The 26,941-nt window shown below is 41.9% G+C and overlaps 1 protein-coding gene across 1 annotated transcript in view; it reads left to right on the top strand.

Annotated features, from left to right (window-relative positions):
* LOC145347031 (peroxidasin homolog) overlaps positions 1-26,941 on the top strand; it is a 403,231-nt gene that overhangs the window by 117,477 nt on the left and 258,813 nt on the right. Inside the window, exon 2 of the mRNA XM_080194932.1 lies at positions 2,447-2,518. Coding sequence (XP_080051058.1) covers positions 2,447-2,518 — 72 coding nt within the window. The remainder of the gene's footprint in view (positions 1-2,446; positions 2,519-26,941) is intronic.

Raw genomic sequence — 26,941 nt, forward strand, 5'->3', positions numbered from 1 at the left:
GAAGAAATAACACAACCTTTCAAAATATTGCCCCCAGCTCTCAACTTCTGGGTCTAGTAGCTCAATTTTGCCGATTAAAGGCATTTTTGGGGCATCTGTATTTGTTTCTTCTTAGCTCCAATGATCATTCTCCTCCCCTCTTACTGTGATCTCCCAAAGACTGATGTAATTTTTCTTCATCGCCAGTGTAGTAAATTTGAAGGCATCTGGTTATGGCTTCAACATTGAACAGTTTATACAGTAATATAATATAAAGATATAAGATAAGGGTCTGATAGGACTAATACACAAGTCTACTTTCTTCTCCTCCTTTGGTCCAACTGTGGTTCCCCTCTTTCCCAGGATGTGTACCTTACGACTGATTAGCTCAGCTTCCCCCTTGGCCCCTCTATAGGATCCGGCCTGATCACGTGGCCCACAAAGGATTTCCCCTTAAGAAAAGCCATGTTACCTCTGTACTATTTCCATTCTAACTCCTATTCCACCCAACTTCCCCCAAGAAGAGGAAGCTGGTCACCTGAAAACTATATGGAGACAAATTAACTCTAGCATAACTATCTGGGTGAAACTTGTCTGTAAACTGGGGCAGTTATAAATGTCTGTGCTTGCTGTGTTCCTATTGAATGCTGCAAATTTTCTGGCAAATTTTGGAGTGGGTGCATAAAGTAACATAAGCCAAGCCACGAAAGCACAGCATGCACTCAAAAGAGAGCAACACCTGCAAATAACACATCTAAATCAAATTGTGCTGCCAGCTATTTTAATGGAGGTGTGAACTTGTTTATTTCAAGGCAGTATAATTTCCAGGATTAAATGACCAAAGAAATGTCATTACCAGACTGTAAATATGGATCCTGTTGCAATTATTATCATAGGACATTCTCTTGGGTAACATTTCATCATTCTTCACAAAATAAAACACAGATCATAAAGGATTCCTTGGGGATCCTCTGTAAATATTAATACATTTTTCAACAAGGTTTAGGTTCATGTGAATGAACGGTGTGTACAGACTTAACATTAATGGTTCTTTTTTATAGTTACTTTCTCCTCTAAAACCCTATTGCATAATTTATCTTCTTGTGAAAAATGCTTGTTGCAATTGGCTAAACATTTGTTGCAATATGAGTCCTCATTCAATTAAATTGTGGAATGAACTTGGCATTGTAAATGGTTTTATTCTGTGGCTTTGTTCATGAGTTAGCTTTACACTCACAATACCAGTGTCTGGTTTTATTCGTGATACCGTAAGGTACATTTTATGAACTCATAATCCTGGCGTACAAATTTGATTGCCAGGAGCACGTATTGGGAGTTCAGAAGCAAGGCCTGTAGGTTCTGCTGGATTTTCATGTCAATAGTTGCAAATTTCTGCAGGGCTCACTAATCTCTGTAATAGCTTCCAGTGAATGAAAATCTATGCTGTGAGTATAAATTTAAAGGAGGTGCATTCAGCTAAGGGAACATTCATGGTGCTTAATGCAGGTTTCAGTATTTTTAATTTTTTTTTGAATGCAGGTTTCAGTGTTGTGCTTAGTACCACAGCCAGCACGCCTGCAGCTCTTTAACTGACTTTTCTGAAACAAAAGCTTCTGATCTGCAGTCTTATCTTACTCCATCTGAATTATTTGTGAAAGGACACACACTTGCACTTGAGCAGCTGAAACAATCATGATGGGGCCCGACCTGCATGGAAAAGTGCATCTTGGTGCAAAGTCTACTTTTCACAGGGCCACGAGAGTCCAGGGAGACCCTTAAATTTGAATGCGACTAGCAGGCACTTGTAGCACAGAAAATATATCGAGAAGACTTGCCTGCCTTGATACCAGTACCAATGGCTGTCTGGGATGAGGGCCCTGAAAATAACATGTCAAATGCAGTTGGCTAACCTTTATGTAAAGTAGATACCGATAAGAACATTACACTAGAAATAACCTGGAAAGGACTTGACATAGGAAAAATAAGTTTCTTTGTGTCTCTCTCATTTTATTCATCTGGCAGCTCTGAGCATGGCTTGAATTTTACACCACGTCCAACCCAGAATTGGAGTGGGTGCGGCTTGCAGAACGGCATTCTCTGTTGGCCTCGGGCAGCATCTTAACGAGCCCCGAGTGGGCAAGGTGGTAAAATTCCAGCAACTTGCCTTTCATTGTCATAAACATGGTGTAAAAGGAGAAATGAGGTGCAGGAGTTCTCAAAACAGCATCTTGGCTGGACCTCCTCCCGCTGGAGTTGTGCATGGTGCACTGCAGTGGTTGGAAGCAGGACGTTTTTCCCCATCAGAATACACAGAAGCAAGTATTCATGTGAATTCTATTGAGAGGAAAATAGCCACTTTGTGATGCAGCTGTACCTAACAACTTGAAGTCAATTTATTTCACAATATGGAACCTGTAAAATAGCGCTTTCAGTGATCAATATTTGAATTTTATCCATTATCTTGCAGGGACCTGAGATTTAACCGGATTAGAGAAATCCCTCCAGGAGCCTTTAAGAAGCAGAAGAACCTGAGCACACTGTGAGTGATTACTCAGTATGACTTGTTTACCTCATTTTATACACTATGGAAGAAAACTGTGGAGATGCAGCTGTGCAGAAGAATTCTGCACTGCGGATACACAGTCAGAAGAAATATATGTTTCCTGTCACTGTATCATATCATCTGATCAATATTGTATTTGTCAAAGCTAAGGAAAATTAAAATTACTGTATAATCTCATGTAAAAGTCAAACCCCCATGATTTTAGGCCTAAAAAAACTGGAGCTTTTCGTGTGAGTGTTGACCCTAACTTTTAAATGATCAAAGCTCAGGAATTTAAAAGCGAAGTGTAGGATAGGATTTTCCTCCCTCTCCGCAGTGCAGCAATGAAAGACTGTACAGGATCTCATTGTTCCCACCATTGTCAACTGTTTCCTGCTGAACGTACCCCACGCTGCTAGAATACCTGCGGTGGAGATGTGCTGCCGACAGGACCATAGGATCCCGATGAGATAAATGCCAGCAATTTTTTGGTGATGATCTCTGCAATCCCATCAAATACTTGAATTCATTTTTCATTTAGAAAGTTACACTTATCATATGTCATCCAGTTTCTATTTGTCAAATAAGACAGGAAAAATGTAGATTGATTTTATTTTTGGGAGAAGGTACTAGCACAGTGGAGAAGAGTGATAAACAGTGCACACAGAAGCAGGACATAGGGACAACTTCCATATGGAATTTTAATAAAATGAATGCTCAGATTTTGAGTCTTCAATCATACCCTCAGTCTTCATGGGAAGGGGAGGATCAGGCTTTGCTAGACAGGTGCAAATTCCCTGCAGCAAGGCATGGATCAAGGGCTGGATGCAGGATATTTTTCAATGATAAAGAACATTTCTTTCTTTTCCCTGACTCCCAAACAGCATTGAAACTGCAAGGCCAACATTTTGAGTTAGGATGATCCATAGAGTCATCCAGACTCAGAACATTGGCTCCATTTTCTTTCCGCAGATGCTATCAGACCTGCTGAGTTTTTCCAACATTTTCAGTTTTTGTTTCAGATTCAGCATCCTCAGTATTTTGCCTTTATTGAAATTGCAGACCTGGACATGTTCCTTTTGTCTGCAAAGGCAGGTCCCTATGTATGACTGTATGTATAGCTTCCAGGAAGAAAGTGTGCAGCTAAGTAGGACTAATTGGATTGTTCTTTCAAAGTGCTACCTCTAGCACAATGCATGGACTGGCCTCATTTGGTGCAGTTTGATTCTATATTTCAAAAAATACCTAGCACGTTTGTGGGTCTTGATGGTTGTCAAGTGGAAAGATCCCCATAATCTGTCCATTTACAGGATTTGGGATAAATACTCATATCCCTTTGGCCTATGTCCACCTATCTCCAGAAAGTCCTCATGAGCAGCAGTAAAAAGAGCAGACAGCTGGAAATTCACCAGAAATCCAAGTTCATCAGCATTTATATTGCTGGGGTAGCAGCAACCAAAGTAACTGCAGCAGGGATGTGTCAAGGAAAATCTAGACCAAAGCAGAGATTTAGTGATCTGCCTGACTGCTCAATCTTGTCTATTTTTTTGTTATTACCCTGGTTCATTTAAGATCAGATCAACGTAGGAAATCCAGTATGATTTGTTCTTAACACCTCATTGTCGTCTAACAAACCTGCACCCTACGTATACTGCAACCACACTAAATCCCAGTATCCATCAGTGTCATCTCCAGTGAATCCATAGAATCCCTACAGTGCAGAAGGAGGCCATTTGGCCTATCGAGTGTGTACCGACCCACTGAAAAAGCACTCTACCCTGCCCTATCCCCATAAACCTGCACATTGTTATGGCCAATCCACCTAACCTGCATATCTATGGATTTTTTTTCCAGGGTGGAAGTGTCAATTACAGCTTCAAGGTGAGAGGTTGAAAGTTTAAGGGAGATGTGTAGGGGAAGTTTTTCATGCATAGAGAGTGGGTGCCTGAAACGCTCTGTCAGAGGAGGTGGTGGAAGCAAGCGCATTAGCAACATTTAAGAGGCATCTGGATAGGGATATGGACCGAGTAAGGGCAGAAGGTTTTTTCTTGTAGCTTAGCTAGGTCATCATGATTGACATGGGCTCGGAGGGCTGAAGGGCCTGCTCCTCTGCTGTACTTCTCTTAGCTTTTTGTTCTAAGGCTAATCCACCTGAGCTTCATATCTTTGGACATTAAGGAGCAATTTATCATGGTGAATCCACCTCACTGATGGTGGGAGGAAACTGGAGCACCCGGAGGAAACCCATGCAGACAGGGGGAAAATATACAAACTCTACACAGTCACCCAAGTCTGGAATCGAACCCAGGTCCCTGGCACTGAGGCAGCAGTGCTAACCACTGTGTGCCGCCCGGAAAAAAAATAACCTTAAACTATCCTTGGTAGCAGTGGAATCAAGTCTGGCTTCCTATCCATTAATTTATTCAATTAAAAATCTTTGTCCTGATCCAGGAATCCATCCATGGCATGAGTCCACCACATCATTTCAATCTCAGCCACCTTTATCTTTATAATCTCTTTTCAAACAATGCATTCTGATTCTGGGTTCTACAAAACCTCCTCCCTTCTCTCCCATATTGGTAGTCTAACCATCAATTCATTGGGCCTACAATTTGGATTCCCTTCCCTGACTTTCTACTTCCTGACCACTTCCTTCACTTTTAAATGCACTCCTTATCATCCCACCTAATCTCCCCCTTCCTGACTCAGTGTCCATTTTTTCAAGTGCCTTGTTATTTTTCTTAAGATAATTAAAGGCAATATATAATTGCAAGTTGCTTGTTGATTCATTGCATTCAAAATGAAGAGGTCATAGCATTCTTTTGGTGTGAATTAGAAATATTATAAAATCAAAATTATCTGAAGATTTGCATCTTTGTTTTAATAGAGACATATTCATCCGGATGTTGTAATGCCAAATGTACAGTTTATTGAGATTAATGAACTCTCAAACTGATTTTACCACAGCTGTTTTTGGGATTACAAAGCCCTACAATATCCCACATAGTACTATGATGCAGAATTGTTATTTTAAATTGATTTATTCTGTAGCATAAATCACTCATTGTAAGTAAATTATGTTTTGTATTTTCTGGAGGATTGATTGGGTGTGGTTTAAAATTCTCTTGAGTTTTATTGGGTATACTTCTGTGCTCACTAATAGTATGTTGAATATGTATTCCGGTTACTATTAGCCTTATTGAGTACATGTCCCTATTCGTTGACATTTGGTAGATAAATGTTCATGATCTTTAATGTCTAGTCAATACATCGCCACTTATCTCTGTTGGGTTGTTGTGAATGTGGCCAACCTCGATTGATGCCTAGCAGATAAATGTCTAGGCTGTCCAAAACACACATTGATCTATGTCCAAATGAACTAGAGATGTAATCTTTCTAAGTGGCACAGTGGCCTAACAATGCAAATAGTACCCAGGTTCGATGCCACCTTTGGCTGACTGTCTTTGTGGAGTTTGCATGTCCTCCCTGTGTCTGTGTGGGTTTTCTCCGGGCGCTCCGGTTTCCCTGCACAGTCCAAAGGTACAAAGGTTAGGTGGATTGACCATGCTAAAGTGCCCTTGCAGTCCAAAGGTGTGTAGGTTAGGTGGATTAGCTATGGATTAGAGGATAAGGCAGAGGAGATAGGCCTTAGTGAGATGCTGTTTCAGAGAGTCAGTGCAGACTCGATGGGCCAAATGACCTCCTTCTGTGCTGTAGGGTTCTATGGTTCTAGCAGTCCTATAAGGTATACTAGTATGGTGCCATTGAAACATAGTAAACCTTTGAGGGACTTGACAGGTTAGATGCTGGGAGGATGTTTCCCCTGGTCGGGGAGTCTACAACTAGTCTCAGGATCAGCTGTCAGCCAACTACAACTGAGATATGGAGAACTTTCTTCACTTACAAATCCTTGAAATTCTGTACCTCCAAAAGAATTTTGGATATGAAAGAAATCAAGGGATATGGGAATAATGTAGGAAGGTGGAGTTGAGAAGATCAGCCAGTGAATGGTGAAAAGGCTGGAAAGGTCATGCCCTTATTTCCTTTACTTTTACAGTTGGTTGCCTGATAATTTGGTGTATTTCAGTTTACTGAAGGCTTTAAAAGACCTTGATTTTTCTTCAGAAATTTCTGTTCAAAACCTCAAATTTCAGGAAATTTTAGATTCAAATTAAAACTTCAAATTATTTTGATTGTTCATACATATACCAAACAGTTAAACACTGCTAAAGGATTGGTAAATCTTAAATCATTCCCTTCTTTGAATGTTTTTGCTGCCAATTTAGATATATGTTAATAATTGACATTGTGTACAATGTTTCTTGTGCAAATGATATTGTTGTAAATCAGATCAACCATGATCTCAAGTGAATGAGGCTCGTGGTCTCAAGTGATCCATGCTTTATCCCATTGTAATGATTACTTTTTTACTGTTAGCAATGCAAGCATTTAATTCTTAATTGCAATTATTCAAAGGCTCATTCCTTAATTACAACAGCAATAGATATCTTTCCTTAATAATTTGGTGGTTTTGTGCAGTACTATATCCTTGTAGCTGTTGTTTGGAGATACTCATTACCAAATGCTGCACAGTTAGACAAGCCCCGAGGGCATTCAGTTTATATTGCACCATTTCCCACACAGCCAGATTTCTGCAAGATTAGGTCATTTGATCTGAAATGTGGTGGAAATGTACAAGGATAGAAGACAGCCTGCAGGTTCAAGCTAATGAATTGGAGAACTATCTTTTTGTTTTCCTAATCACAAAAATGGTGGAATTCTTGCCACCTATTGATATGTTTACAAGGACATGGAAACAACATAATTGGTCTTACAATAAATGCAGAAGACTACAATGGATCAAAAAGTATTTACTGTATCATACCTGACAAGAAGGCTGTTGATTTTTAATATCTACATTTCTCCCCTAAGCTATTAACATATCTATCTTTTTGCAGCTTTTTTTTATCTGCAAGGAAGTTAAGTGATTGTGATACCATTTTATAACTGCCTGAGCTGTTACCAATAGCAACAGCAGCATTCAATATAAAGAGGGACTAAAAGTATGCTATGAGGTTTCCCAAAAAGACACAGTACTGAATATTTTAGTGATATTCATCTCACACCATCTGTGAGGTAGTTTTGCTACAATTTAAAACAAAAATGGCAGTGTTGCACATTACGCACTCACAGACTGTTTCTATGTTAGGTACTATTAAGCGAATGATTTCTTAAATAGTAGAACTGCCCAAACAATTGCCAACTGAACAGCAGTGCTGCCTCATCATGAATGACGAAGTGACGCCAGATCTCTGATAATGAAGAAACACCATCACTTGACCAGTACTTGTAGTCACCACTCAGATATTGGCACTGCACCAATGTTGTAGGGTAACATAGAAATGGGATCAACAAATGGTTGACTCATTGAGCACCAGTGGGTTGCAACCAAGGAATGGAAGATAGTTAGTATGCCAACTCATGAAAGGCAAGGTTGCAGAGGATGTTTGGTGCAGAAGATTCAGTTGAGGACTTTGATGGTGCGTCAACAGGAGAATACTAATGGGCCTATATGCTGAGATGGTTGGTGTGTTGCCAGAAATACCACATAGTCTGTTGTCACTGGAGGAATCCAGGTCCACTTAGGTACGGGGTTTCATGCAGAACGTGGACTCAATTCCAGTGTGGAAATGAGGACCCCTCAATGATTTTACTGCTTCTCAGTCTGGGACATGTAATCAATTTACTTAAGATCAGGAGTCGCTCTTAGGTTTTCCTGAGCTGCGTCATTTAGTATCACGCTATAGTGTGCACCTTTAGGGAAGCTTGGAGTATAGGACAAGTCAAAATATTAGAGACCAAAATAGATGATAGAGACAAGCTCTTGGTGCATGTTCTAATACATATTCCCTCTAGATCTTATTACTTCATTGTGAGATGTTACATCATCATTGTATCAGTATCACGAGCCCTTTACTCTGCATCTACCCCCAAGTCTTTATCCCAACTATATACATCCTCTGACATCTCAGACTTCAGGTTAGTTTCTGAGGAACATTGAGCAATCTCTCTGATCTTGTTCTGATCACTTTCTAAGAAGGTTGAGGGCATTCTTCAATCTCTCTTCATTTGATACCGGTGTCCTTCCCCTGGCTGATTGTTGAGCTTTGTCTTGTTTCTTATTTCTAATCTCCATCCAGAGCCGAACAATATATCCATGTTTCTGCTGTCTTTCTTTCTAAGGATATTAAGGTGCTGCAGATTTTCCTTGTATTTCTTTGTCTCTATCCTATAAGATCCCACTTGTGGCACATTCTCTATTATTATGCCTTCTTTCTATTGGCCTGGAATCCATACTCTCTCCCTGGGTTTCAGCATTTCCAAATGTCATGTTCTGTGCCTGAACTTAAAATTATGAGCCCATTTTCTCTTTCCTCACGCTGTTTTACTTTCTCATGGTCATTCACGGCAGTGCTAGGCTTTAGTTTCTGACGCTGAACTGGAATCAGTGTTCTCACTCTCCTTCCCGTTAACATGATGATGATGAGAAACCATTTTGCAGTGGTGAGGTTTAGTAACTCAGAAGAACAAAATTAAGATCTTCGTTCTTCAACATTATTCAGACATCTCTCACAGCTTCTCCACTAGTCTAAAGACAACGAGGTGAGGTAATTACATGAATGAATCTATATACCCTCACCAATTTGATGAATAGGGTACTCTTGGCTAATTTGGCAATGTTTTCATCTACTGATGCCATCATCTCTCATTCTACTGATTTATTTAGATTGAATTAAATCCACACAGATTCTATTTGAGCTGTTTGGCTTTGGGACTGTGACCATTCCAGGACACCACTTTGTCATTAAGGTCCTGGTGAGATCATCCCTCTGTTCTAGATTTCACTCTTGACTTTGTCCAAATATCTAGAGAGTTTCTTCAATGTGAAAAGACAAATTGGTTTAGCATCAGCTCTTAGGGTAGCATTGTAATCAGTTTTATAGTTTTTCCAAGCCTGTAAACAACCTTGGAAATGTATTCCTGAATGTAATGCTCATCAACAACTTCATCAACTTAATAGCTTTAATTCTAAGCATGCCTTCCTGCTTGATAACAATACTTCTTGGCTCTGTGTGATGTACAAAGTTTAATAACTTTTTCTATCCTTGTAATTTAACTTTGCCAGCTGCTGTCCTTTGATTTTCAGTTTAGTTTCACCTGGAATTTCTAACTGGATGGACAGTGGCTCTTGTGGAATGTGCTTCTGCCATTTTAATTTGTCAGATAAAATTGAAACACCTGTCTGTGACTATAATTTAAACCCTGTGGGATGTCCATCCACTTCAAGTTTAATGCTCCAGTATTTATTTTCAAGTTTCTGGACCTCTCCTAGGATAAGTTGAGAGTTAACTCTAATGATAACTGTTGAGTATTGTGCATAAGGAATTGTCACATTGGTGTCACTCACTGAGAGAAGCACATTACAGATTAGCTCCAGCTGTGTCTGTCTTACTTAACCTTTGTAAATAGTTAGTGTGTGGATGAATGTGTTATCAACAGAAGACCATTGCTTTCATCAAGACCTCTTCCAAACCAAGAAGCTAATGAATCCTGAGATAAAACCTTAGTCTTTTTTGTGGTTCTTCCATTACTTGTATGTAGTTTGGCCTTAATATTTTTTCTTTCTGTTTGCAGGCTATCTGTGCTTCAGATTGAGATAATTTTAAAATATCCTAACTTCCCACAGTTGTGGTACTCTACTCCCTCTGCTGGGCATTCATCCTGCTTTGGCAGGTTTTTCCCGCCTCACGGAGGGCACGGAGTTTGGCCCACTTCTCCCTATTTCCACAGGCTTCTGTTTTGGTGCATGTTCCTTCTTCTGGCCAACATATTGAATGAGCTCATTCATTCATTTCCAAGGGAGCTCATTTTGCCCATAAACACCCTGAACTCAGTTTCCTTCACAATTTGTACTGTCTTCTTTGTGAGATCTTTTTTGTGAGAAATTGGCAGGATTTCATCTAGGGCCTCAACTAACCAATCATGAATCAATGCATTCTTCAATATTCCTTGGTCGCAATTTTTTTGCCAGCTTATATAGATCATTGATGAATGACTGAGTCCATGCTTTCATCTGGTTTTTGTTTATACTTGTTAGATTTTGCCCATTCTATAATTAAATTTTTATTTATCATATGCCTGAAGAACATGGTTGTAAGATATTGAAGTCTCACTGATTTGCTATCTTGCTATTAAGTCATCAGCAATAGCTCCCACTTCATAAAGTATGCACTGACCAGATCCTTTTGTTCTTTATTGAATAAACTTGGAGTGGTTCAATACCTCACAATCTCTTTTCCCAATTGTCCCAGTTCTAAGCTTGTTATGAACCTTGAGCATTTTGGAAAAATTTTGAGTAGCAAGGTAGATTCCAAGTTCTGGATTGATTGCTGCTTCACTGGTTTTGCTTGATGATTCTGGTCTGTGCCTGCTGCCAGGTTTGTGTCTCAGCTTGTATCTGCTGCACCTGTGGTGCTCCAACATTTTGGTAAGTCTTGAACCTGTTCCTATCCTCTTTCTTTTAAGAATCTCCTGACTTGCCAGCTCTGTAGCTGCTTCTTGAGTTCCTTTTAGATCTTCTACTCACTATCTTCTGCCACCATGTTTCATCATGTGTTCAGAGTCTCGATGGGTTCTCTGGGCCCTGTCTACTTTCCTCAAGTAAGCTACTCAAGAATAGTTTGTTAAGAACATTAATATTTATTTACAGCTCAATGTACATCTTAGCAACTCTGTATGATTTTGAACTTCCCCTCTCTCTCCAAATCTCTATAATTTAGGCCAGAGTTGGTTTGGCTCAGTTGTTTGGACAGCTGGTTTGTGATGGCAACAATTTCAATTCTTGTAACAGCTGAGGTTATTCATGACGGCCTGCCTTCTGAACGTTGCCCCTCTCCTGAGGTGCCGAGATTCTCAGGTTCCTTAAAGGAGAAAGCAGCCTATGATAATCTGGGACTATGGTGACTTTATAACTTAGTTATATGATGTTACAGCATCATAACATCAGCATCACATGCTTCTGATGTTACCGCTTTATCTACGAAGCTGAATTTATTAGTATTGTAAACTTGAAACCTTCCTGCATGAGGAAGGTCTGAAGTTGTTCCCCAAATCTACAAGTAGCATAATCCTCTCCAACCCCCACTCTTTGGACATGGCGGGGGACCCTAATATCTTTTTACCCATTGGGCGAGCTGTTTGTGAACCAGCCACATTCAGAGAATGTCCAATAACCAAATTCTAGCAATCCTCGGGGCCTCCTGCTATGGTTTCATTGCTAGCCGTTGCTAGATTATCAACATGTTTGAGAGTTTGCTAAACAAATAACTTCCTGACATCAAACAACTCTAAACAAATAACTTCCTGACATCAAGAAACTATTTGTGTCTATCATAGAATATGTTAATCCTCGACTTGCTGGATAAACAGTAACTACCAGATAATGCAAACAGAACGGACTTTTTGGGCTCAATTTTACCAATCGGAGCCTAAGGGCTGGATCCGGGCGTAATATGGATCTGAGCCCAGAATCCTCATTCCAGCATGCCTCTACGCTTCTTGCTGGCTCCAATCCGATCCGCATGCGCAGTTCAAAAAAAATTGGAGGCAGCGCGCCCGGGCGCTGGGCTGGACCGCACGGCTGTGGCAGTTTGTACTTCCTGAAAGATTGCTTCCTGTTGTGTATCCTGTGTCAGCGTACCCAGGCGGAACAATTCCAATAGAACATCAGTAGTTCACTTTGGAAGGCAGGTCTGTGCCAGGCTGTATCCTGTTTTGGTGGTTCAACCTGCTGGGTCCACTATCAATATCCAATACAAGGAGACTAAAAAAATTCATATGTTGCCAGTTGATGTTTTCCTTCTGCCAGAAGCTGAAAGGAGAGCAAGATTGCGCAAACGTGTTCCAAAAAGAATGAAAGAGGAGCAATTTGAAGATGAATTTAAAGTTGACAATTATAGCAAATTCTGGACGAAGAAGTAGTCTTCACAATTTTGGATTTTAGAAAGAACCATCACTGGACTGTTTGACTGGTGTTGACATCAGTGGAACTTTGACAAATGCACATATAATTGTGATGTCATCAATAAGTTGGGTTTTTTAACTTAAGATCAACTCCATTTATTTTATTAAAATGTGTTTCTACAGGAAGGATACAGGGAATGAAAAAACAGATTCCTGTTTTTATTTCTATTATTACATGACTTAAGTGCAAGGAGAAAATGTTTTGAATGTTAATTTAACAATATCCATTCACATTAATTCTGTGCATCCTGTTCTTGACTACATTTGTGTGGATTTGAGTTGCGTGTGTTTAGTTGTTTGTGTGATGTATCATTAAAACTAGTTGCAGGAAAGAAAAGCAGAAAGCGGAGAGAGCAGCTCTCTGACACATCATCCTCTGGGAGGGGTGTTGGGGGGGGTGTTGGTGGGGGGCTGCTCACATGGATTTCTGGTTGCAGGGGGAGGAGGGGCGCAGATGGATCTCTGGTTCACAGCGTGGTGCAGGGGGACCCACTGCCACTCTGCAGGCGATCCCTTGTCCCCACCGGAGAAGCAAATCCCTCCTCCTGGAGTGGATGTGCCATCCCACCAAACCTTCAGGATCAAGCAATTCCTCGCGAAGAAGATGAAGCTGAACTGGCCGATTCCACAGTGGATCCGCATGAAAATCGGCAACAAGGTCAGGGACAACTCCAAGAGGAGACACTGGAGAAGGACCAAGCTGGGCCTGTAAAGGGTTACACCATCACTGGTACCAGCCACAGCCATCTCTCCCGCTCTCTTGTCCCTGCAGGGAAGAGTAATCTGTGGCTGGTAGCGTACCAGTGATGGTGTATCCCTTTACAGGCCCAGCTTGGTCCTTCTCCAGTGTCTCCTCTTGGAGTTGTCCCTGATCTTGTCAGTTTTCATGTGGATTCGCTGTGGAGTTGGTTCTACTTCATCTTCCTAGTGAGGAATCGCTTAACCCTGAAGGTTTGTTGGGATGGCATTGCCATACGTCCACTTGGGGAGAAGGGATTTGTTCCTCCGGTGGGGAGGAGGGATTGCCCGCAGTGTGGCAGTGGACCCCCCTATACCCCCCCCCCCCAAACAAAGATCAATCTAAGCCCCCTCCTCCTCCGGCAAACGCCAGTGGAACAATGTGAAACCCGGTCACTTTAGCCGTGGCTCTGAGTCTGTGGCCAGGAGGATGCTGCAGACTTTCGAAGGACTGAAGATGGTCGAGAAGAGTGGTGGAGGGAGACCAGCGATCGAGGTAGGTTGGGGGTGTGCTCTGCCAAGACGGGCCTGCCTCCCAGGGGTGGTCTGATTTGGCGGGGGGGGGGGGAGGTTCTGCTGAGAGGGGCCTGCCTCCCAAGCGGGTCTGATCCCAGGGTGCGGGGGGGGGTTGTCTGCCGAGGGGGGCCTGCTTCTCAGGGAGTGTGATTGGGGGGGGGGTTGCTGTCTGCCGGGGTGGTTAGCGGGGGGTCTGTGAAGGATGTTTGGCGAGGATGGGCTTTGGAGGTTCCTCTGCAGAATAAAAATCAGCTTCGGATTTTTATTTTGCAGGTTGCCTACAGCGTGGATCCAGAATGGACCCGAAGTTGGTAAAGTGGGATTTGGCGGTAGAGTTGGGCATGCAATTCATTAAGTCGATTTAAGTGCATGCTAATGAATTTAAACCGTCGGGCTGCCCAATTTGGGTGCCGACCAGATCTGCACCCAAATCGGATGTCGGTAAAGTCGCGATCTGCTTGGATTGGGGTGCAGGTCACGTTAAAGGCCCGACGTCCAAATTTACCATGATTTTGCACGCGATTTTTGGTAAAATCGGGCCCTTTCTGTCACTATTTCAATATTTATAGGAATGGTTTTAAATTTTGAAAGTTGCAGTTGACCCTTTAATGGCCAGCTCAATTTTCCCTTTTGGAGGTCAAAAGAAAGGAAGATTGAGCAGTATTGGAGAAGATCTGCTTCTGCCCTTCTCAAAAGCCAAAACCTACACTACGGAATCATCTAGTCACATCATAGGGCCGATATGATCAGGTGCTTGCCTTTAGATTGTCAGTAATTTGAATGCATTTCCACTGGACCACTGTTTAGAAAATAGAAATAGAAATCAGAGCAGGCACTTAACACCCAAATCTGACTAAACCTATTGGGGTGAAAGCACAGGATTTGTCCACTCACTCTGTGTACATGGTGTTGCTGGCTTTTTCTCCTGATTGAAAAAGCACATTGGAGCCCAACTTCTATTTCACTGAAATAATCCAATTTGGACCAATTTGTGTTAATTGTTTAGATCAATGGTTCTTCCCAGGGGAAGAACAGAATGTTAAACCAGGGACAGAATAAACTTCTTTTCTGTCTGACTAGAAGTCTCAATGAGGAGACCTACCAGCAGATTCTTAACTAGATTGTTATTGATGACATGGAGTTTTAAAGAAACTGCCTCCAATTGTTCTGTAAAGATTCACTTTGAACCAGTATTTGTATAACCACAGTTCACTGCACATAGAATCACTGAACATTTCATTTTAGCAGAGAATGGATACGGGCTCTGGGAATGTGTCAGGGAGTTTTTAGCTTTCAGGTGGCCAGTGGCTGGAGAACTAAAGATAACAAAATGTTATTTAATATCTGAGTTGAACTTTTCAATAATACCAACTTCATTAATTAAAAAGCTAAAACTACTGGAGTTATTATTTTCTAATTCAAGCACCATTGTAAAAATGACACTGATAATTGTGTTACTTCTGAGTCTTGATTGTCCACTTTGGTGTAAATAAAGTCATCCAAGAACCCAGCATGAATTTTTTTGTTCACATTCCATTCACAAAGGAAGCAGTGACCTGAAAAGGTCAAATGTCAAACACCTACATGTGTAAATTTCAAAGCTCCCTACCTAATTAGCAGAAAACTAATCTTAGATGAAAGCTGTTTTTCTTTCCAATCCAAATGCGCATGTAGCTCATGTTAATCAAAACCTGGAGCGTGATGGAATGTTAGCCCTTTAAATGACCTCCTTATAATGTCAGGCTTGCTAGACAAAAAAAGATATCCAAATCGTTAGAAGATATGATCACGATAATACATGATTCAAATTTTTTCTAAACAGTTATTGAAGGCTGCCTTAATGACTCGATGAATTTGTTCAGTAAATAAGTAGTGTGGCACCAGCAAGGTCTTGAGTTCAGTCCAACGATGATGCTCACAGAGATGGTTGGAATATGGGGTGCTTCAACTGGGTTCAGTTCCACCAGGTTAGAGGGAAAAATGAATTAGGGGCTTTATCAAAATAAATGTGAAATACAGTTTATAAATCTTTGATTTTTTTTGTTCCTCAAAGACTTAGTGATACAATAGAATATAGGACATTCATTTGGAAGGATCAGGTGAGAATGATACACAGGAGACCAGAGTTAGGAGTAGTTGCCCCTTCAACTTCTTTTTTGCTGTACCTGACCCATTTCTGGCATTGTATGCTTCCTTTCCTATTGCTGTGTGTCCACATAGCTTGTTTGTCCTCTCTGCAGAACATTCTTGGTTGCTGAGTGGCCATGCGTAGAAGGAACATTGACTGGAGGAATGTGAACTTCTGCTCACATTTTGGGGTTGGGGGTGATTTAAGATATGGAGCAGCAAGGGATGCAAAAGGTCATTGCTAGTACGTTCCTCGCTTCAAGAAACATTCCTGCTGTGATAATTTAACTTTTCTCCCTTCTTTTTGAAACACCTATAATAATGGACTACTTGCACATGTTGTATCTAGCAGGACTGAACGTTGCAGCCTGATTGAAATAATATCTTTATCTTTGGGCAACTGCTTCCAGAAGAGGCAATGCTGGACTGTACATTAGGTAAAAGTGGGCTGTCTATCTGGCAGAGCAGTTTTCTGGCCCATTTGCTAGCTCATGCTGCCATAGTCCTGTTACTCACCCAACAGAAAGGTGGAGAACAATACAGAATACAGCCACAACCACTTGTTTTACTCCAGAATAGAGCCAGAATTGTTGCTGTTACTTGAGATTAATTTTAATTTCAGCTCAGTTGATTGTACATTTTCAACACAACTATGCTAACCAAATTCAATGTAGTACAGAGTGAGTGGAGGTGGAAATTGATTGTTTTTATATACTTCCTTTCCTTGGAGACAGTATTAGGGACATAGGATGTGAGTTCCAATATTGAACATCTTAATTCTAAATCCAGCTGATTCAGCCAAGGCTTAGTTGTGTGGTACTCGCAACTCAATCGTGGGTTCCCAAATCAGAGACTTCAACACAATCATCTAGGTTGACACTCCAACGTGATATCAAGAGAATTCCAAAGCCCCATCTACTCTCTCGGGTAAACATCAAAAATCCCACAACATTGTTTCAAAGAAAAACAGTGGAGTTCTCCCCATTGCCCTAGTCAATGTTTACGCCTCATCAGCATCATTTTTAGATTATCTGGTTGTTATCCCGTTCCTGTTTATCAGATATTGTTTGCTTTTTTCTTACCATTGCCCCCACTGCCCCACCATAGACAACTAACATTTCCAACTTTCAAAAATGGAATTTCAGCTTTAAAGAATATTAATCTATCTTTCTGTGGGAGCACACTGTCTCCTGACAACGGGACGATTTCCACATACTTGACAATATGTGCTGACCTAGATGTAATTTCATATGAGGTGATTTCTATGTATTGGAAATTTCTCTAATTGGGAACCTTGGGTTGTGAACTAGACACATTGAGTGGTTGTGACAGTCCACTGGCCAGAAACCCCAATGGCCACTCTGCTGGAGCCATTTCTGGGAGCTCCATTATGATTAACGCTTAGGCAAGCAGTTTGGTGGCAGCCATAGGAGTTCCCATCTCTGACAGGAGAGGTTTCCTGCAGTGATTTGTCCTGCAGGGCATATGTCCCATCTTCAAGAGCTGCAACTGACCAGTCAGAGGTTGGTAGATCTTCAGTGCCAGCAATGCCACCAGGACTATTGGCTGCTGCTGACATTGCATTAGGCCAGAGACTGAGGATCATGGCTGGAGCCTCAGAGCGCAGGTAAGTGGCGTGTGATGATTGGGGACAGTAGGGGAGATCCTGGAAGGAAGTGTGTCACTGGCATGGGGAGTGGCTTCCTGCAGGTTTCTCACTTGACAGGTAACTCTTTAGGGTGCATAAGAAGGAAAGAGACCCCCCATGCCCCACCTAACCAGGCTGCAGACATATCCAAATACTTGCCAGAGTTTAACTGACAGTTTTCCTCATACGGCATAGCCCTCATTTTGTTGCTCATTGAATGACAATGGTGGTTATGTGTGACCCTTATTAAAGACCTCAATTGACCTCTGGAGGGAAAGGCCATTCTCAAACATTCCTACCTACGAACATAATTTGGGGGGAGTCTGGAAGGAGATGAGTTCGGTCCACTTGCCTCCCAGCCACAATGTATGTTTCCTGGGTTAACATTAAATGCCATCTTCAGATGTTAATACAGACTTTAAACTACAGGACCAATCATTTTGAGAAGACTTTCAGTTTGTGACTATAAACATCTAGGGTTTATATATGGGTTTTCCTTTGGCAACTCACATATCAACTTACACCTGACCAGCCAAATATTCCATCTTCCATATATGGTGAAGAAGACACTCGAGAACTTGTTGAGAACTTCCCATTTCTTGGCAGCCTTTTCTCCCAAAAAAACACCATTGATGAGGAGATCCAGGACAACGGTGCCAGCTTAGCCCTCTACATGCTACAGCAGTGAGTGTTTGACAAAAATGACCTCCGCAAGTCAACAAAAAGCCTAATGTACGGAACAGTTGGCATCTCCAAACTCTGTACTGCAGTGACACCTGTACTGTGTATTAGTGACACATAAAAGCACTCAAGAAAATCCATTAGCAATGCCTCCACCACATCCTCCTGAGTCAATGGGAGGACTGTCAAACAAACACAAGTTCCCTTGATGAAGTCAGCTGCATAAACATTCACGCAACACTCCTGCGAAGTCAACTTTGAAGGACTAGCAAACACTTCAACGACACGATGAAGTTCTCCTTGAAATCAGGATTGACATTAATGACTGGGAGGAACTTACTGTCATTTGCTCAGAGTGGTGACAGACTATCCATTAAGACGTATCACGCTTTGAGTCAGAACATGTTAATGGCGGGGAAGATCAGCAGAAGGAAAGAAAAGGAGACAAATTCTGCACTCTGGATCTCATTACCTTATAGGACATCTGTCCCATGTGCCCAAAAATCTATGGGTTAAGAATTGTCCTGTTCAGTCACATGAAAACTCATGGCAGAAACTCATGAGCCCGAGTAGATATCATCATGTACAGTGCAGGTAAATGGTTTAAAAAAGTTTTAAAGGAATACTAGATAAAAGTCATTGCTCAGGTTAGGTTGGAGTATTGTAGACTGATCTATATGCTGGTTACTTCATTGCCCATTGATGGTCAACTCTGTTAAGTCTATATCAAATCCGATATTCTAATGTACATCCTGTCTGATAAAATTGGTGCTGATAAAGGAATTAATAATTACTCACAATCATTGGGGTCTGCCCATCTGTAGACTTAAAATATCTGTGCTGGGATTTTACCCTCTGCCTACCACGGAATCAGAGTGGGCAAGGGGCAGACAATGTAATGCCTGTTGACCTTGGGCGGGATTTTATAGTTTTGGGGTGAGCGAGGCTGTAAAATCCCACCCCTAATGTCAGTCTTTCCTTCATAGCACAATTAATAGATTTCAGAAAAGGAAGCATATTTAGGGTTAAGGGGGAAGACAGGAGAATGGCATCAAGTCAATTCCTTGTTTGGAGAGCCAGGGAAAACATGATGGGCTGAATGCCCACCTTATGCGCTGTAACAATTCTATGATTTGTTTTTACATGAGCAGGAACTTGGGTCTGCTAAACTCGAATGAGAATGTTTTCTGTTGCCCATATTTTGAATAAAAATGACCAGTTTATAATTGAGACTGTGAAGTTTTGCATCTGAAATGCGGAACTATTGCATTTTTAATCCATGAATGCTGTTGGAGTAGATAGTTTATGTTTGAAATTGTTAGTCTCAACATATGCAATTCCTGGCAACAACTATTGATTCCAGAATATTGCTTGCCTGATTGAATGCTATTTAGTCAACTATGTAAAATCTGTAACCAGATTTTTATCACATAATAACATACTCGCAAATCTTGTTTGTCAGATTCTCTCTGTCCAAAGTACAAAAGATGAAAGGTAAAACAAGACACTGTGTTAATTGTTAAAAAAAAGTTGATACCTGGTCATAACAATATTATCAAAAAGAAAATACTAACTTCACATATAACATCCTAGCAATCACAATTCTGCATGGAATCATCAATTCCCTGCAGTGGTCATTCCGCCCATCGAGTCTGCACAGGCTCTCCGTCAGAGTATCTTATCGAAGCCCTATCTCCATAACCCCATGTAGTTAACCCACTAATTTCCCTCACCTACACATCTCAAGATATTAAGGGCAATTTAGCATGGCCAGTCCGTGCAACTTGCACATCTGTGGGAGGAAACTGGAGCACCTGGACGAAATCCATGCAGACATGGGGAGAATGTGCAGACTCCCCACAGACAGTCACCCAAGGCTGCAATTGAACATGACCTCCTGGTGTTGTGAGGCAGCAGAACTAACTACTGTGCCACCGTGCTACCCAGTGTCCTGGGAGACAAGGAGGCTATCTCCTAGATCATCTAGTTCAAACTTCGCATGTGATGCCCCTGAAAACGCTTGGAGTCATCACAATGCTGGCTGATCACCCTTTTCCATCTCTTCTTGTCAGTCACGCATCCCTTTGCATATTAATCTTTCACCACTACATCATTCCATCTGCTCCTAGGCCTTCCCCTTCTTCCTGGCATTCCCATTTCCTTTACTTGGCTCACCATATGCCCATGCTCTCCCTAGAGCAAATAAATATGTAATTTCGATGTCTTCTTGGCTTCCACAATCTTCATTGACCCCCCTGATGTACTGGTTCCTGATTTTATCCTTTCCTGACATTATATGGATTCATCTTAGCATCTGCATCTTATTAGTATTCAGTCGTTGTTCCTCACTTGTTGCCCAAGTTTCTGCACAATGTACATAGTGTTAAGGACTTGGATGGACTTAATTTTTTGAAATATGTACAGGAGAACTTTTTAAATAATTTCTAGAAGAAAGCTGCTTTTTAATTAGTTTTAACTATTATTTCCTAAGTTTCACTGGATTGCGCATTGGATCAGATTGATATCCATTGGTGGGTTATCCCCAGGTGATTTAAGTTTCTTTTGTGTTCCCATATGTCCTGTTTTCTAATCCTTATCCCTGGCTCTGGTTATCAGGAAATGTACCCATGACCACCAGCGATGCTGATTTTAGATCCCCATCAGTGGAGGTTTGCCCATGTTACGATAACGAGGTTAACATCACAAATCCAGACAGGATCTGGATCAGGGATGTTTCTGCACTGCCCTGTTCCGTTTCCATTTAAGCTGGGTCGGAACTTCTGTCTCCTCTAATGCCAAACAACCAACAGATTCATGGATCATTCACAGATGTTGGAGAGTGGGTAGTAGGGAAGGACAGAGAACTGAAAGGCAATCATTGTGGATAGCATAGACTCAAACAATTCTGGCTAGTTACAAACAATACTGATGTAAACAGAAAGAAAATCGTAAGCAGGTTATATAGAAATGGATATGAAGACAATAAAAAGTAGTTGCAATGGGGTGAGAAAATAAATACACACCTCAAAAAAGAATTCTAACAGGTTAAAATATAACTGCCAGTAAAATGGTTTACGAAAATAAATAATATATGAGCTCGCATAGCTAACAATGAATTATTTTATTGTTATATTTACATATACCACAGTTCTCATAGGCAGTGCACTTCCTCCTGTGTCATTAAATTTATTGATTCTGTAACATTAAACAATAACTTTTACAGTCTGCAGAACTTAATAGTTTTTGTTCCTAACAGTATCCCATCTCTGTGTTGGTGTTGGTGCACTTCTAATTATGCATTCTGCTCATAAACAGCATTTGACAAAAGCCACTTTGCTAGCTCCATAGCACAGCGAAGGGCTGACTGAATTTTTCCTTTTACTGCTGTCAGACAAATGGCAATTGAGTAGCTAAGCCTTGTAAAGGTAGAAGAGGTTGACCTATCGAAATAAAGAGCTCATGTTTTCTTTTAGCTGTGGTTAAACTAATTTCTCACATCTCCGGTTCAAAACTGAACTCTTGTTGATAACTTGCCTGAGTTGTGTATTTTTCTTATTGATTTTGTGTCTTTGTTCTCCTCTCCAATTTTCTCTGTACCTCTCATCAAACCTTTAATACGTATTGGGATATAAGTTCACAAGCACCAGCTGCATTCCAGTATCTTGCCAAAAGGATTACTTTCATGTTTAAACGCATGCAATGAGTATTGGCAGGCGTCACTGCTATACCCATTCCCACACTTGATAGACATCCATGTACGTAGAGTCAGTGGCGTTTACTAAAAACTGGTCTGGAATAGGAACCCTCTCAAGACCAGGGAACTGGGCCAGTTTTAACCCTGCTGTTCCAATTTCAGTTCATTCATCACAGCCCAAAAACAGAACTTGGTATTGGCATAACTTGATTGGTGTCTGTCATGTGAAATGAACAAAGAAACAGTTAAGATCTTAAACATTCACATTTACCAAGAATTGGAAAAAGATGTCATCACTGTCTAGAAATAACATTAGTCAGTAAAGGGTGCAGGGTTAGGAGACTATGATTGAGTGAGTCGCAGACCAAGTGAGTAGCAAAATAGTTCATGATGGAATTTGATGCATGGCAGAGAGATGCTTTATGTAAGGTTTATTGTAACTTGTAAGCTATATTAAGTATTAATCAAATTTATCAGTACTTGTAAGGTTATTAAGTTAAGACCAAGTAAAATTAATATAAGTAAAATAAAGTTAACATAAGTGAAATACAGTTATGACATGACAGGGCAGCTCTGTCATGTGGGATGCATGTCCAAAGTATATGGGGAGTCATGGGCACTACTGGTGACCTAGACAACTTCATGCGCAAGAAGTATTACCATATACAGAAACTTGAGCTGTGGGTTTCTGATCTTGGTAAAAAGTCTGACAACACCAGGTTTTAGTCCAACCGATTTATTTGATAATAGACTCACAAGCTTTCGGGGTTAGCCCCTGCGACAGGTGAATGGAGAGTTCTGGCCTCGGACAGAGCATATAAAGCACAGACAGTTTAGAGATTACTGATTAGAATGCGAATCCTTACACCTAACCTACTGTTCAAGACCTGAAGTGGCTGACAATGTGAGTGGAAGGAGCACTGATCACAGGTTACAGAGATGTGTATTGTCTCCAGACAGTACAGTAAGTGAGGTTTTGCAAACCCAGGCAAGTCACGGGGGTTACAGATAGTGCGACATGAACCCAAGATTCTTGTTGAGACCGTCCTCATGTATGCGGAACTTGGCTATCAGTCTCTGTTCAGCGACTCTGCGCTGTCGTGTGTCGTGAAGGCCGCCTTGGAGAATGCTTACCCGAAGGTCAGAGGCTGAATGCCCGTGACCACTGAAGTGTTCGCCAACAGGAAGGGAACAGTCTTGTCCGGTGATTGTCGAGCGATGTTCATTCATCCGTTGTCGTAGCGTCTGCATGGTCTCCCCAACGTACCATGCTTCGGGACACCCTTTCTTGCAACGTATCAGGTAGACAATGTTGGCCGAGTTGCAAGAGTATTTACCATGTACCTGGTGGATGGTATTCTCACGTGTGATGATGGTATCCATGTCAATGATCCGGCATGTCTTGCAGAGGTTGCTGTGGCAGGGTTGTGTGGTATTGTGGTCACTGTTCTCCTGAAGGCTGGGTAGTTTGCTGCGAACAATGGTCTGTTTGAGGTTGTGTGGTTGTCTGAAAGCAAGAAGTGGGGGTGTGGGGATAGCCCTGGCGAGATGTTCATCTTCATCAATGATATGTTGAAGACTCCGGAGAAGATGTCGTAGCTTCTCCGCTCCGGGGAAGTACTGGACGACGAAGGGTACTCTGTCCACTGTGTCCCGTGTTTGCCTTCTGAGGAGATCGGTGCGGTTTTTCGCTGTGGCGCATCGGAACTGTCGATCTATGAGTCGAGCACCATATCCTGTTCTTATGAGGGCATCTTCCAGGGTCTGGAGGTGTCTGTCACGATCCTCCTCATCTGAGCAAATCCTGTGTATACGGAGGGCTTGTCCATAGGGAATGGCTTCTTTAACATGTTTAGGGTGGAAACTGGAGAAGTGGAGCATTTGCACCTCAATATGCCAACATGTTCATGCACAGATTCGAACAAGACTTCTTCACTGCACACAATCTTCAACCAATGCTATACACTAGATACATCGATGACATTTTCTTCCTTTGGCCTCATGGTGAACAATCACTGAAACAACTATATGATGATATCAACAAATTCCACCCCACCATCAGACTCACCATGGACTATTCCCCAGAATCAGTTGCATTCTTAGACACACGCATCTCCATTAAGGACGGTCACCTCAGCACCTCACTGTATCGCAAGCCCACAGACAATCTCACAATGCTCCACTTCTCCAGTTTCCACCCTAAACATGTTAAAGAAGCCACTCCCTATGGACAAGCCCTCCGTATACACAGGATTTGCTCAGATGAGGAGGATCGTGACCGACACCTCCAGACCCTGAAAGATGCCCTCATAAGAACAGGATATGGTGCTCGACTCATAGATCGACAGTTCCGATGCGCCACAGCGAAAAACCGCACCGATCTCCTCAGAAGGCAAACACGGGACACAGTGGACAGAGTACCCTTCGTCGTCCAGTACTTCCCCGGAGCGGAGAAGCTATGACATCTTCTCCGGAGTCTTCAACATATCATTGATGAAGATGAACATCTCGCCAGGGCCATCCCCACACCCCCACTTCTTGCCTTCAGACAACCACACAACCTCAAACAGACCATTGTTCGCAGCAAACTACCCAGCCTTCAGGAGAACAGTGACCACAATACCACACAACCCTGCCACAGCAACCTCTGCAAGACATGCCGGATCATCGACATGGATACCATCATCACACGTGAGAATACCATCCACCAGGTACATGGTAAATACTCTTGCAACTCGGCCAACATTGTCTACCTGATACGTTGCAAGAAAGGGTGTCCCGAAGCATGGTACGTTGGGGAGACCATGCAGACGCTACGACAACGGATGAATGAACATCGCTCGACAATCACCGGGCAAGACTGTTCCCTTCCTGTTGGCGAACACTTCAGTGGTCACGGGCATTCAGCCTCTGACCTTCGGGTAAGCATTCTCCAAGGCGGCCTTCACGACACACGACAGCGCAGAGTCGCTGAACAGAGACTGATAGCCAAGTTCCACACACATGAGGACGGTCTCAACAAGGATCTTGGGTTCATGTCGCACTATCTGTAACCCCCGTGACTTGCCTGGGTTTGCAAAACCTCACTTACTGTACTGTCTGGAAACAATACACATCTCTGTAACCTGTGATCAGTGCTCCTTCCACTCACATAAGAACATAGGAGCAGGAGTAGGCCATCTAGCCCTTCGAGCCTGCCCCGCCATTCAATAAGATCATGGCTGATCTGTCGCTGCTCAGTTCCACTTTCCCGCCCTCTCCCCATAACCCTTAATCCCCTCTCTTATCAAAAACCCATCAACCCGTGTCTTAAAAATATTTAGCGAGGCAGCCTCCACCACTTCAACGGGCAGAGAATTCCAGAGATTCACCACCCTTTGAGTGAAGAAGTTCCTCCTCAACTCCGTTCTAAACCGCCCCCCCTTTTATCTTGAGGCTGTGCCCCCTAGTCCTACTGTCTTTTTTGAGCGGGAAGAGTCTCTCCACCTCTATCCTATCCATCCCATTCATTATCTTATACGTCTCAATGAGATCTCAATGAGACATTGTCAGCCACTTCAGGTCTTGAACAGCAGGTTAGGTGTAAGGATTCGCATTCTAATCAGTAATCTCTAAACTGTCTGTGCTTTATATGCTCTGTCCGAGGCCAGAACTCTCCATTCACCTGACGCAGGGGTTAACCCCGAAAGCTTGTGAGTCTATTATCAAATAAATCGGTTGGACTAAAAACTGGTGTTGTCAGACTTTTTACTGTGTTTACGCCAGTCCAACGTCGGCATACCCACATCATTTCTGAACTTGAACAGCAGCTGGAGTTACTTGGGTGTATCCATGAGAGCTGTGTGGATAGCACATTCAGAGAGGGAATGGATGACCATCAAGCTGTCCAAGAAAACCTGCCAAGAGTCCGCTGAAGTCCTGCTCATTAATTGGTTTTCTGATTTGGATACCAGTGAGAGTGTTGGCTCCTTAGATGACTGTAGTTAGAACCACATTCATGGCAACATGGATGATTCATCTATGCAGGAGATGAGAAGAGAGGGGCAAGAACAGTGGTGGATTTGTTAGTTAAATGAATGGACAGACGTTTTTGTCGCCCAATCAAAGGAAGTAGTTTATAAAGATGTCAGGAAAAGTGGTAGGAGTAGATTAGAATCCAGCAAAGGAGGAACAAGAAACTGATTATGAAAGGAAAAAGAAAATATGAATGCAAACTAGAGAAGAACATACAGGCTGACTGTAAAAGTTTCTTTCGGTATGTGAACAGGATAAGATTAGCGAGGACATATGTGGGCCCATGGCAGGGAATGGCAAAGGAGCTAAATGATTATTTTGCATCTGTCTTTGTGGAAGAAAATACAGAAAATCTTCCAGAAATACTAGGCAACAAAGAGGTACATACCCCACAGGTGACCGAGGAATCGACTATGGTGGCACATACAAATTAGGAACAAGAATCGGCCGCTTGGCCCTTTGAACATGCTTTGCCTTTTAAAGACATCATTACTGATCTAATTGTAACTTCAACCCCATCTTCCTGCCTACCCTACTTGTGGAGTTATAGGAACTGAAGAACTAAAAGGAATTAGTAAAGAACTAGTACTTGAAAAGTTACCTGAATGAAGGTTGATAAATCCCCTGGACCAGATGATATTCATCCCAGAGTGTTGAAGGATGTGACTAGAGAAATCTTGGATGCATTAGTGGTTATCTTTCAAAATTCGATAGATTCTGGAAAGTTCTTGCAAACTAAAAAGTAACAAATGTAACTCCATTGTCTACGTAACGAGGAAGAAGGAAAATAGATGACAACAGACCTGTTAATTTGACATCAGTAGTAGAGAAATTATTAGAATCTGTTATAAAGGATGTGATAATTGGACATTTAGGTAAAATTGGACAGTAACAGTATAGATTTATGAAAAGCAAATCA

Source organism: Carcharhinus amblyrhynchos, chromosome 8, assembly GCF_965287045.1.
Source record: "Carcharhinus amblyrhynchos chromosome 8, sCarAmb.v2.hapA, whole genome shotgun sequence".
NCBI lineage: Eukaryota > Metazoa > Chordata > Chondrichthyes > Carcharhiniformes > Carcharhinidae > Carcharhinus > Carcharhinus amblyrhynchos.